Below are 14,225 nucleotides of genomic sequence, written 5' to 3' on the forward strand. Positions count from 1 at the left end.
AATTAATAGTTACTCACTGCAGTGACTAACGTACTCTTAGTCCATAGTCCACTTTCCTCCATGCGTCCCACCACCCCCCCACATCCCCTCTTATAATACTGGTGTCATTTGGTAATGTTAAATATTGTCGACGCATCAATGGGGACTGAGGAGTGGCGCTGGTGGGTGACGTCCCCCACGCGCCTCTAAATTTAAAATAGGTTTTTCTGGTGAAAAAGGTTCCGTCTCCCCTCCCTAGCGAGTGACGCCCATGTAGTCTGGAGGAAATGGGACTATGGACCAAGATTGTTAGTCGCTACGGTGAGTAACTATGAATTGTTCTCTGCTGCTGCCCCGATGGAGTTTAATGGTGTTTAGCAATACGCTGCAGTTTGTTATAGCGGTTTCATTCCCCTTCTTTCTTTGTGCAACTCATAGCATTCTGGGAGATGTAGTCCTGTAAAAGAAACCTGGCCACACGTTGGCAGCTAGGCATTGTGACTGGGACATTGATACCAATACATTCACACCCCAGAGGACATGGGTGGAAGCTGCACACGACCACAGGGGTATGGCAGGCTCTGGCAATGCCCTGTTATGCCACCTATCCCAGCTTAAGAGGGGTCCCCACTACCCCCCTCCTCCCCATCCCCGATAGGTTAATTCCCCTACCCTGTCACATTGTTCACTCTTATCCTTGTGGAAGGCGCTGGCTTGTGCGAATAACCAGTCTACACACCATGTACTGCATAACAATGAATACCTTAAAGTGCTGATACCACTGATTGGAATATATGTGAAGCTCTGTGGGTCGAAGTAGGCGATAGAGGCCTGTGTCCACTGGATCCCATTTTTTTTGTTGTTACTTGTCTGTTTTAGGGATACTTTTATCTGCTATAAACCCTATGGAAAATATTCAAAATACGTCAATCTATGTGCTGGAGAACTATAGTTACAGGTAAGTATCTATTTCTTTTCTGACATTCAGATTTATGCTTTGCTTTTCCCCACACGTCTTGGCAAGCAGCATTTAACATACTGCCTGGCGCTGTGCATCTTTAGGCAGTGTGATGTGCTTTATTTTCCAATATGATTATCTTTTTCACTGCTTGGTATACTATTTACCTTACACAAAGTGACATGCTGCCTTTCTCTCCAGAATTCCCTAGGTCTGATCTACACGATCTATGTGGATGGCTTGAGTGCGTCGCTGGAGAGTGTGATTGGAAACCTCTTGACATGCACCATCCCAATCACTGGAGGATCACAGGTTGGTTCAGAACACTTTACATCTTCTATCAGCTATGTATGCAGAACTTGTAGAGGATTGCAGTGACAAACACTTACTTTGCTGTTATTTCCTTTATAAATGTCTGCCTGAGGCATTAGAAAATGCTTCACCACTACGTTTTGATCTAGGGGGGTGGGGGTCACTGCTACTGGTTTAGCTAAATGGATGGTAAATAATGTATGGTTGTTGATAAAAGATGGTGAAAGTGGTAAACCTAGGATTTTGTATATAAACTTCTACAGAAAAGCCTTTTTAGAAAATATTCTGAGAGAGGAGTGGAGTACACTTAGAAGCATTGACTCTTGGAGCAGGTGCTGAATTTGGGCCAGGAGCTCCTCAGGCTGAATTAAGAGTTCCTCAAAATATTTTATAGATATCTCAGTCAATCTATATGGTTAATTTAGCGTATCCACCCTTTTGTGTGAGGAATTGCGGGGAAAGGGCATTTTAAGTGCATTATGTAGTGGTCATATGCCAGCAGGCCCAATTGTTCTGGAAACACATTCTAGATCACACATACATTATATTACTAGAATGTCTAACTGCAAATCCAGCAGACTCCATCTTTGGGGATGTTGTGGAGAGTCTTTCCAATGGGGCGGGCACTGACCTTTGTGCCTGCCAATCTCCCTACAGCCTCTAAGATAACATTCACCCGTTGTTGGAAAGATCTCTGCTAACCTTCTCGATCCAATTCTGCATTTGTTGAGGATTTAGATGCCCCTGAATGAATATTGTAAAATATACCCACTATGGGCTATTGGACCTCTATTGTTGACATTTTTTTCATTGTTAGGAGGGTTGTAAATAAGTGGTCCAACTGATAGGGGTGGAGTTTTGAAGGGAGAATTATTTTGCTGGGACTGATCTTCCTGAACTTTGGAAGGAAACTATTTTGTGGGACGTTCATCCTCTACACAGTTTTCAAATGCATGGCCACACTTTATGTAATACATGTGATTGCAACAGTATGTCCCTGTTCTATAAAAATAATAGACCTGAAAAGAAAATGTTCTGCTCAGCACACTATGGGCCTGAGTCTAGTACAGATATTCTGACCTAAATACAGGGACTTAAGACATACTGGCAGTCATCCTTGTGAGCAGCTTGGTGTGCACAAGCCGGTGTACTGCCTTCTTCTCTGGTGGCAGGTTTGTATTTGTGTCCACTATCATTCGCCGTGCCTCATAGTTTGATTCACCTGTTAGCTAAAAATCACAATTACAGGCTGCATCTGAATAACTTCTTTGAGTCTTGGGTTTCCAAATGGCCACATCTCGCACCATACCACTGTTTTGTACTTGTGCAATCCAATGTGTTTTCATTACTGCACAACCATGACGGGCTGCAGATAAAATTCTGCTTCCGCTAGCCTACTAAATGGAGAGACCCCTCAACTGTGAGAACTACAGACCTGGATGAAATGTTCACTAGACCAGTGTTTAAAACCCTTTGTGTTGTACCTATATGATAACGAATTGTCATAGCTCAATACATAAGGCTCACCTGTCAAAGGTCTGATGGTAATTCCAGGGTTCAGGAAATATACCAAGGAAAAACTAGTTTGTGAATGGTGCCTGGTATTTAAATGTGAATTTACACCTGATTTTAAAAAAAAAAGCAAAATCTGAATGTGGTGTTTCCCCACTGATTAGGTGGTCAGCATAATGTTTTAGTGGATGCAGTTCTTTGGTTGGGCCTTAATGTCCCTCTCTAAAACAAGTTCACTATGAAGTGAGTCTGCTCACTTACCTTGCGGCATACATTTTGAAGCGTCAGACACCATCCCAAAGGTGGATCATAAGTGTTTTTTCTGAGGCTGCATCCGGTTAACAACAAACTTCATGACAATGTTATGTTCAGATGCTGACTGTCTTGCACTTCAAGCTGCCAGAGAGCTGTGGGCCTACCAAGCACAGAGCCAGTCATGCCCCTGAGATGGATGGGGGCAGTTGAGGGCCCCAATGCCTGCCCTCTCTGCCTACGTGCCAGCATGTTTCTGTGCAGTGCACTATTGACTCAAGCCAAGTCTCAATTACAAGTTGCTTGCCAGGGTTTCTTTCTTTTAGAGACTAGTCATCAGAACAAGGAACCAAAAAGCATCACAAAGTGATTCCGGATTGAAGGCCTGCATGCTTATTAATATTCCTGACATTGGACCACCATCAATCAACACTGATCAGCCGCAAAAACAGAGAAGTCCAGAAAGAAGGGACGCAGTGGCACCCATGCGGTCTTGGGTAAGCCCAGGAAAGGAAAGTAACCCGCAGCGAGAACTCTTCCACACGCAGACAGCACAAGGACTGTGCATGTCTGCTGGCGAGCTCGCACAATGCAGGAAGTCCCTAGACCACTAGGGACACAGGGATGAGCTCTAGGGACACCCTTCCCAGTCTATTCCTTACTGTAGGGGCGCACAGACCCAGTCCCTGTAACATGTACCGTGGCTATCTCCAACTGCCATTGTTCTGTGGCAGACCTGTGTGGAAAAAAGTAGGTGGGGCTTAGCCCATTTATGACATTTCTCTCATCTTAAATGTCTTTGATGTGGAAGACATGGCCAGATTGGCCAGGAAAAGAAGGTTGATACCAGGAGAGAAGGGCAGTTATAGGGAGGCAGCAGGAAGTGTCGCTTGTTCGGGTGAGGTCAGAAGGTAAATGACCAAGAGACCAGCAGAATGGAGGAAGGAGCAGCAGAGCATTGAGGTGATTTCTGGAGACAGTGAGGCATTGGCTAAAGAGTGGAAGTGGTACTGTACTGCGAGAGCGTGTGGTAGTGTGGTGAGTGTAATTGGGCGCAGGGATGGATTTGAAGCGTATTATTCTTAATGAAAGACGGGTGACTTGAGTAGAATTATTGTGGTAATGGGAGTAGTAGAGGAGAGAGTAATCATGAATAGGAGGGAGGAGTACCATAAATGGGTGGTGTGAAGACCTAGAACTAACATAGAACAGAAAAACGTACAATACAGTTTGTCATCAACTTCAAACAAGTGGTAGCTGCGGAGTATTGCATTTTTGTTTTCTAAACTCGAAAAGGGACGTCGACGAGGCTTGCCAGTAATACTATCCCTAATGTGAAGTCTACTGTACCCATGGTCCTTCACGCGTCGATGTCCCTCAGATTGTTCTTTTCTGCCATCGTAGTCTGACGCATATCGCAGAGTTCCTTCTTGGCTGACACTCTTAAACTTAGTATTTCTCTCTGTCCTTTCGACATCTGTTTACCGCAAGATCTCCGGCAACGGCTTCAAGGACAAGACCATCCATAGACAGCGACTCACGTATTGACGTACCTTTGTCTACGGCCTTCGAATGCCCCAACGGCCTCGGCCCTGCACAGTAGAGAGAGTGGGGGCGGGAGGGTCATATTACAGTCTCACTAAGAGAATGCATATCCCCTTTACTTTTTATTTCACCATGCTGCCATCCTTCTACATGATGGAAAACGCTCCTTTTAAATTCTGCCCTTAATTCTGCCCTTCCTGTAACAGGAAGTTTCCCTGGAAGGATTTGCACAAAGCGTGTAACCTTTGTCTCCCCAGGGACCACGCCGAAGAACAGTGCAAGTCTTGCAAACTGTTCAGGTCAAAACCTTTAAAGGACCGCAAGACTAAGCGCTGAGCTCACTACGCCATGCAGGCCAAGACCACCATGAACGTAGAGAGAGCCTCTAGCGATGGCAGCATCATCCTAAGTAACGCAGAGGGTGATCGTGATCCACCGGATTCCTGTGTGCGAGCCCCGACCCCCAACAGGCAGGCGCCTCAAGCACTACCAAGACGCATCTCACCAAGCACATCCCCCACGGCCAAGTCAACCAATTCGCAGACTGGTAAGCCACACGCGATTTCGCCGGGAAGGTCCGAACATTCTTTGTCCTCTGGGCCATCGCGGTCACCACACAACAGGCCCCCGAAACAGACGTTAAAGTCAGTTTCCGGCACCTCATCTAAATCTGGTAAGTCCTCAGGTGCCGACGACCGGGCGTCAAGGTGCGTCAGCGGCCTCGGGAAAGAGCACAAACAGCTCAAAATTGAGCGAGTTAATTAAACACGTTCACAACACCCTACTAAAGGCAAGAATGTCGAAAAACCATAAATCTTCGATGCCCCAGGTAAGGTTTACAGGCTACTAAAAGTAGGGATTAAAATACCCCCAAGGGCACCCTTTCAGGCTATGCATCATAAGAAAATCCCTGTCCCAGAACCTCCACCTCCACCTACTCTTGCTCTGTGTTGCCATGCTCCTCCCAATGCCACACAGAACAATTTCATAGGGTCATGAGGAGAATGCCCAGTTTTATACATTTTTTTGACGATTCCTCCCGAAGTCCTCCACAATATTCAGGGTACCCCACAGAGCAGGGCAGCAGACACTTTGCCAAAAAAGCCTGCGTGTACACCACACAGGCTACCACCTAGTCACATCAGGACCTGGGTCAGAACACTTATTATAGCACTCAAGCCTCACAATATCCTTGCTCCTACACAGACCCAGAAGACCAAGGGGACACAGGAGACTTGGACCAATATGACGACTATGAGGACGTATACATACTCCAATCCCCAGACCACACCGACCCACTGGTGGCTGACTCCCTGGTAGACGGCCAAATGAAATATGACCTGCTCCTAAAGGATGCAGAGCGCTTCAAAATAGACACCCAAGAATCCCAAGTCAACAAAGACTTTCTGGAGGACATCCTTGTGGGGGATAAAAAATTGGCAACTCAATTTATCCCCTGTAAGAATTGGTCCAGAGACGTGTTCAGCCCTCTGTACTTACACCCAGTTTGACACAGGCAGTCAACCTGTGCATCGAAAAGATGTTTAGACCAGCCCCGTCAGACACCTTATACATTAGGTGGCAGCTAAAGCCCAACTCTCTAGTAGTCTCCACCACTCCACCAAAAGAGAGAGAGAGTGGGAACCCCTCGGGCCCCTGCCCCTCCGGACAAGGAGATTAAGAAAATCTGCACCCTTGGCCAGAAGTTGGCTTCCTCACAGCCTATTAAGCAAGGATAGTTAATAACACAACACTTTTAGCTAGCTATAATTGCAACAAGTGAGACGAGATCGTACAGCAATACTCAGTTCCAGAGCCCCTAAAAATTCTGCTCTCACTCACCACCGCTGAGGCGAAACAGGTAGCCACCTGCATCCTTAAAAATAACTTGGAACAGCAGACAACGCGGGAAGGATTGTGGCAGAAGGCACACTGAAAGCGCATGCATTGCTCCGCCAATCAGATTTCAAATTAGAACCCCAGGCTACACTCTTAAACATGCCTATTGAGCCCAATGCTTTATTTGGCAAAGCAGCTGAAGATTCGCTTAGAAGCGCAAAGGAGGAATGATACCCTAAAACCCCTGGGACAGCTCACTAATGAACCCTTTGGGCAGAGATGGGGCTCTAACGTTCGCCGGTTTAGAGGACAGAACTCCCAGCGGTCTGCTAGCTACAAGCAGGGTGGGCAAGCATCGTACTGGGGTTCTTCACAAGGGCAGTCCTCCCAACAGGGTTTTCAAAGGGGCCATAAAAGGTCTAGAAGTAAGGGCAGATCCTCCTCCTCAAGCGGGGGCACAACCCCTACAAGCAATGACCACCCACTCCAGGTTCCCTCCCATGCCACTCCAGTAGGTCGTATTTCACCCTTTACCCACGCATGTGAGTGGATCACTTCAGACAAGTGAATACTTTCCACCGTGGTGGCGGGGTATTGCATATAGCTAATTTAAACACCAGCCAACCACCTGCCAAGACAAAGACAGACTTCACAGGAAGAACAACGTATCCTGTTGGAAGAAGTCAAAGCACTGCTATTGAAAGATGCCATAGGAATCGTCCGGGCAAACCAGGTAAACAAGGGTATTTATTCAATGTACTCCCTTGTGCCGAAAAAAGACCTAACCATGGGCTCTGCAAACGCCTATGTCAAGCCACAAAAATTCTGCATGCCAACGTTACAGGAAGTAATCCGACTGCTAAAACAGGAGGACTGCATGGCAAACTTGGATATGAAAGATGCATACTTACCAGTCACAATCTTCCCAGGGCTACCCAAGAGGGCAGCGCAGAGGTCGTGGGCGGGGAAGAGGCATCCCCGCTAGAGGTGGTACGCCACCTACCAAACAGTGATGCTCCGCTCCAGGTCCCCTCCCATGCATCCCCAGTAGGGGGGCGCATTACCAAGTTCACCCACGCATGGGAAGGGATCACCTCGGACAGATGGGTGCTGTCCACAGTGTCCGGAGGCTACTGCATCGAGTTACTACAGCGCACCCACGACCATCCCCCACGACAAAGTACACTCGCAGGAACATCAGACAATCCTCCTCGAAGAGATCGCAACTCTGCTATCAAAGGACGCCATAGAGGTCGTCCCGGCGCATCAGGTAAACAAGGGGATTTATTCAACCTACTTCTTTGTGCCAAAGAAAGTTCTCACAATGCGCCCAGTATTAGATTTGCACCCTGCAAACAAGTATGTCAAGCCACAAAAGTTCTGCATGACTACGCTACAAGAGGTAATACCCCTACTAAAAAAGGGGGATTACATGGTAACACTGGATATGAAAGATGCCTATTTTCATATTTCAATGTTCCCAGTGTACAGAAGATTCTTGCGTTTCAAGATAGCGAACCAGCACTACCAATTAAAGGTGCTGCCCGTCGAAATAGCCTCGGCTCCAAGGGTGTTCACCTAGGTACTGGCGGTGGTGGCAGCGCACCTGCGCAGGGAGGCAATCCCAGTGTACCCTTACCTGGACGACTGGCTCATTACAGGGGAGTCACCCCTAATTTGCAGACAAAACATCCAAAGAACCATCAACCTCCTCTTTCAATTGGGTTTCTCCATCAACGAGAAAAAGTGAAGCCTCATGCCAAACACCTCCAAACGGTTCATAGGAGCAGTCCAAATTACTCAAGAGGGGTTGGCCTTTCTGCCAGAGGAAAGAATTCGGAGCTTGTTGCTGCAAGTTCCTAAATATCAAGCCGGTCGCCAAATAAGGGTGCGCAAAGCTATGTGTTTGCTAGGAATGATGGCGTCTTACATTTACCTGGTTCCCCATGTGCACCTACGCATTCGCCCCATGTAGGAGTGGTTGGCGAAACAGTGGTCTCAGGCAAGTGGTCAGTAGGGGTATAACGGTATACCGTTATAGATACCGTGAACAGCTTAAATGAACTATAATAACCGTCACATTGTTTATACCGGTATACCGTTTTAGGGCCTGCAGCTATTAAGTGAGCTTTTCAATCTGATTTGGAAAGGCTGCAGTAAGCAAGTGCTACGCATTCTTGACCTTGCACTGTGTGATGTGGCGTTTGGCAGACAAGAGCATAGGGAAAGTGAGGCCACATTAGTAAATGCAGCTTTGATGCTGTGACCGCTCTTTCTCTGTGATTAGTAGAGTTGGGTTAAAGATCAGCCGATTTTGTAGTTTTCTCACCAATTTGAAAGATGGGGGACTACACATTGCATAATTCAGAGGAGGGAATGAACTGGATGCCCTTCTGATGCATGTCCACAAAAAATGTTAGCTCTGTGGACTGTATGAACACTGCGCCCATCAGTGCTTTGTGCTAGTATATAAACTGCCCCCCCCCCGCCCCCTCCACTGTCCTCTGTGTAGATTTACACATTGGCACTAGAGTTGTTGCTTCACTTGATCCTTCACCTGCCTTCTGCATATGGCATTGGACTCAAGCAGGCAGGACAGATTCTACAATCAATTTGAAGTATCCACAGCAATGGGGGTGTTATTTCTCAGGTCTATCCTTGATTTGTGACACCACCCATGAAAGCATTCCTCCGTCTGAACTCACATGACAAGGTTCCTAATGCGCTCAGACCTGGGGAAAATTGTAATAATGGGGCTGTGGTGATGTGGTGGTCTAGGCCATATTTGTGCTGATATGTATTTTAACTTTGTCATTTTCAAAACGTTTTATTGCCACTATCTTAAGGTAAATGAACATGTATTGCAAGAATCAAGAAAGAAATCAACAACGCCCACTGAACGCTGTCCTGTTAGGATTACGTGGTCAGTGGTGACTCCAACATCAGACCTTTATAATAAACCAGGCAGATGGTAAACAAGCTATAGTGATTTGATCAATATGCAACCTTTCAGTGAGTGTGTGTTGGCTATGACATTTTGACAAAAGAAACACAATGACATGGGCTTTCAGACCTCACACAAGTGACTTTTCTCCCTTTAATGGGATAAAGCGTTACCAAAACAAACCTTTAGTACTTATCGCAGCGAGGGGTCCTGTTGCCCATGCCATGTGGTTCCAAAATAATGCAGTTTGAGGCCGATTTTCAAAGCTGTGACTGAGCAGCAAGCTCAATGCTCAAAATGTGCATTTTAACACTTCCACTAGTCACTCTTTCATTCAAGGCGATCAACGAGTGAGCGCCATGAAAGACCAAATCTGCAGCTGCCTTAGATTCCTGGAGGATCAGCTAAGAAATGTGCAGGGACAAGTTTCAAAATGCTGACAATTAATGACCTTTAAGAAAATATTTAAGATTAGTTAACTCCACCTGCTATACTGCGATAATCATGATACACAGTTATTTGGCATGAAATGTATCATACCGCCATAAAAACAATACCGTGACACCCCTAGTGGTCAGTGGGACGATCTAGTGGTCGGTTCGCCAACACTAGTACAGAATCTTCGTTGGTGGACAAGAGAGAATCTAAAGAGAGGAAAACCCTTCTACGACCCAGAGATTCAGGCCGTCCTCACAAAAGAGACCTCCTTAACAGGGTGGGGGGGGGGGGCTCACTACCTCCAACACACAGCTCGGGGTCTGTGGTCTCGCAAGGTTGCTCAGAACCACATCAATCTGCTGGAATTTCTTGCAGTATTTAGAGTGGTTTGGGCTTTCAAACCCCTCTTATCGAACCAGTCGGTGCAGATCCTCACAGACAGCACATGGTATCCACATATGCGCAAACTGGCGATGTGCGATCCCATTAAACTCCCGTGCCAGTACAACCTACTCACCCAGCACGAGGGGCTAACCGTGCACCCGCACTCAATGAACTTGGCTCCTGAGGTCATAGAGTTTTGGCATCTCAACCTGCCACAGAGATGTAGGGATATCTTGAAAGAATCGAGAAAACCAAATACTAGGCACTGTTACTTTGACAAATGGAGAAGATTCGTAATTTGGTGCCAGGCTAAACAAATCAACCCTATAGAATGTACTCCATCACACATTCTAATTTATGTGCTCCATTTGCTAGATGCAGGGTTAGTATTTAACTCCCTAAAGGTCCACCTGGCGGCTTTGTCAGCCTACACAACCTCTCACAATAAGGTCTCATGGTGGAAAGTACAGGTCATTAAAGCTTTTATGGAAGGAGTAAAGAGACTCCACCCTCCAATTTCTAACCTGCCGCCACGGTGGGACCTCCATGTGGTGCTCGCTAAGCTCATGGGACCCCTTTTCGAGCCTATGCACAAGTCTAGTCTCAAACACCTGACTTATAAAACTGCTTTCTTAGTGGCTATCCCTTCCATAAGAAGGGTCAGTAAAATGCAAGCTTTGTCAGTGCAAGATCCGTTCTTTGTTGTACACAAAGATGTGCTGGTTTTACATACTCGCCCTAGGTTCTCGCCTAAATTCAATTCCAAATTTCATCTAAACCAGTCAATTGAGCTACCGGCTTTCTTCCAGGAACCCAAAAGCTCATCTGAGGTAAAACTCCACACACTAGATGTGAGGAGAGCCGTCCTCTACTATGTAGACAAGACCAGAACGCTAAGAAAAACAGAGCAACTGTTTGTCTCCATGACGCCGGGCAGAGAAGGTGACCGCATCTCTAAGAATGCCATCTCTAGATGGATAGTCGGATGTATCCAACTGTGCTATTCCCTATCGGATAATACACTGCTTTTTACGCCCAGGGCTCACTCTGCAAGAGGTACTGGAGCCACTCTGGCTTTCATTGCAAATGTCCCTCTAGACAGTATTTGCAAGGCAGCTATATGGTGCTCTATACATACTTTCACTCAACACTACTGCATTGACACCCGTTCCAAGACAGATACACAAATGGGACAAGCGGTTCTTAGACATTTATTTGCTCATGAACCTTATCACATCCCAGCAAGCTCTCTCTCTTTCTCTCTCTCTCTCTTTCTCTCTCTCTCTCTCTTTCCTCTCTTTTCTCTCTTTTCTCTTTTCTCTCTTTTCTCTTTTCTCTCTTTTCTCTCTTTTCTCTCTTTTCTCTCTTTTCTCTCTTTTCTCTTTTCTCTCTTTTCTCTCTTTTCTCTCTTTTCTCTCTTTTCTCTCTTTTCTCTCTTTTTCTCTCATTCTCTCATTCTCTCATTCTCTCATTCTCTCATTCTCTTATTCTCTTATTCTCTTATTCTCTTATTCTCTTATTCTCTTATTCTCTTATTCTCTTATTCTCTTATTCTCTTATTCTCTTATTCTCTTATTCTCTTATTCTCTTATTCTCTTTCTCTCTTTTTCTCTTTCTTCTCCTACCCGTGAGGCTAAGAACCTTGGGGCATCTTCAACTCCACTCTCTCCTTCTCTCCTCACATTTCTGATATCTCTAAGAAGTCAAACTATCGGCTGTACCTCCTCAGAGGTATTCTTTCCTTCCTCACTTTCCCCCAGAAGCTCACCGTCTCCAGAGCTCTGGTCCCTTCAAGATGGGACTACTGCAACAGCCTCTTTCTAAATCTACATGCCTCTACTCCCCCTCCTCTACAACTTATCCAGAACAGGACTGAGAGACTTGGCCTCAAGCCCAGGGATTGTATCTATCCAGCTCTAAAATCTCTTCATTGGCTCCCTGGTGGCAGCAAGGATCAAGTTGAAGACCCCCTGCATTGTCCACAAGGCTTTCTGGGGCCTGGGTCTGCACTACCTCCAACTCTCTCTTCCTAAGTATCCCCCTTCTCGAGCTCTTAGCTCACCCACCCCCCAACACTCCGAGGGTCAGCTGTTTTTCCAAGCAGAGTGTTGGGGGCAGATCATTTTCTTCGGGCCTCACTCTGGAACAGCCTTCCTGCCTCTCTCAAACTTGAGCAGAACCATCTTCGGTTCCGGAAGCAACTCAAGACCTTCCTCTTCGCTTCCGCTTTCTCTCTTCCCCTCCCCTGCTGATGACCCGTCTGTTCTATGCACTGGTCACCTGACCATCCTCTGAATTTTGGCCCAGCTCCCTGCCTGTCCAATTGACCTTGCACTGCCTTTGCTCTGCCCCCCCTCATCCCCTCAAGCACTTGTGGTCTGTATCTGTGACCCTACAGTACTCTCACTTTGCACTTATGAGCCTGCCGCTGGCTGCACCCTCTGCTTACCGGCACTTAGCCACCTGCTGGCTGCCTCTGTTACCTGCACCTCTCCATAACCTCTCCCCTTTTTTGCACTTCTCCACCCCCTCCTTTTTGCGCTTCTCCCCCCACTCCCTGCGCTTGCACGATCGGAATGACACAAGGCCTGGTAGGAACGTTGTTTTGTCCTCCCTTTCTTTCCCCCCTCCTTGTCGCTCCTAGAAACACTTGTGTACAGGCGCGTTATAAATGCCATATCATATATCAGTTTGGTGCACTCGCGCACATCTGCCTCTTTTAGGAGATTCACTTCCTGATGCGTGCACTCGGCAGCCCGATCTGGCTTCTCCTTCGCATTCGCCTGCTCGTTCTCTCTCTCCTCCTGCCTGCAGGTGTTGCTTGCATTTAAATGTCCCGCGCTGTTGATTAATGGGGACAACCCCTAGACCACCGTGCATTAGCATTGGCCATATTGTTAACCCTCTCAAATTCTTCATTCCTCTTCTTTGTCCTATCCTAGTACTTGGAGCCTTCTGGGAATTTGAGTCCACAGGATTTCTCCAGAATGTTAAGTTTGGTTACACATTTTTATCTATATAAAATGCCTCATCACTAGCAGATGTTAAAGAATTTTAGAGGGGTTGTATATGGGTGAAGAATAAAGACAATTCTGCTTAAAATGTTCATCAGAAGTGGATTTTAAGACCCCATAGTTAAAGGGTTCTGGATAATGGCAGCAGGCCATCAAACTGTGGAATTACAGTTTCTTTTTAACTGCTGTGAGAAGAGTACTGTTTGCCCTGTCGCAGCCACCACCTTCTGCTGACAGCCATCCCCTCCTATGTGATCCATCCTCAGAATACCTCCCCTAGGGTGAGGATCAGGCAGTGCCTGCCTTCCCCTGGCCACATGGGAGGAGACTTTAGACTGGGGTTCAGTAATGACTCCACATGATTCATCACACAGAGCGATGGGATAAGAAAAATAAGGTGGGTGAAGTTGGAGCAGAGTAGTGGCAGGTACAGAGTGGAAAAGAGGAGAGTGTGATGGACTCGAGGGAATCAAACACTCCTTTGTAAAACTTGGGGTTTCACCGTAAGTAATCCAGACGTGGACCCTTGCTCACTGTGTCTTAGAGAGGCTCAGCTTCACCTCACTGATGAGGCCCGACTAGGCCGAAGCATCTGTTTGGGTTTGCTGATGGTACTCTTGTTCAGAGATTTGCCTTGCATTTCGGCCTGGACTGCCCTTGTGGGTGGGACAAAGACTGATAAGCAAATGAATATTTCTCCTCTTTGCAGGATGCAGTGAGCAATAACGTGGTTGTAGACCCTTCTGAGTGAAAGAAATTCGATAGACCCGGGTATTTGACCCATGTTTGTTCTCAGTAAAGGGGCTCCTTTGTAATAAAGATAACTGCAAGACCCATTCCCTATCCTTGTAGAACACTAATTGCTGGACTGAGTAGGGGCAGTCCCTAGTAAGTTGGAAAAGGCATCTTGCCTGTAGGTCCAACCTTCTAGTATAAGGTAGAGATTGGACAGTACGGGGTTAACTTTTGCTATCTTCCAACCCGGAGTTAGGGATGCCTGGGTTAGGGAGGAGGAGCTTTTGACGGGAGAGGGAAGACGGCCATAGGA

The 14,225-nt window shown here is 46.7% G+C and overlaps 1 protein-coding gene across 10 annotated transcripts in view; it reads left to right on the forward strand.

The window, feature by feature from the left end:
* SBF1 (SET binding factor 1) overlaps nucleotides 1-14,225 on the forward strand; it is a 2,512,102-nt gene that overhangs the window by 395,858 nt on the left and 2,102,019 nt on the right. For all 10 annotated transcript variants that reach the window (XM_069629502.1, XM_069629505.1, XM_069629506.1 and 7 more), the window contains exon 5: nucleotides 1,139-1,249. In XM_069629502.1, the coding sequence (XP_069485603.1) occupies nucleotides 1,139-1,249 (111 nt within the window). The remainder of the gene's footprint in view (nucleotides 1-1,138; nucleotides 1,250-14,225) is intronic.

Source organism: Ambystoma mexicanum, chromosome 12 (assembly GCF_040938575.1).
Source record: "Ambystoma mexicanum isolate Mex_15411 chromosome 12, UKY_AmexF1_1, whole genome shotgun sequence".
Taxonomy (NCBI): Eukaryota; Metazoa; Chordata; class Amphibia; order Caudata; family Ambystomatidae; genus Ambystoma; species Ambystoma mexicanum.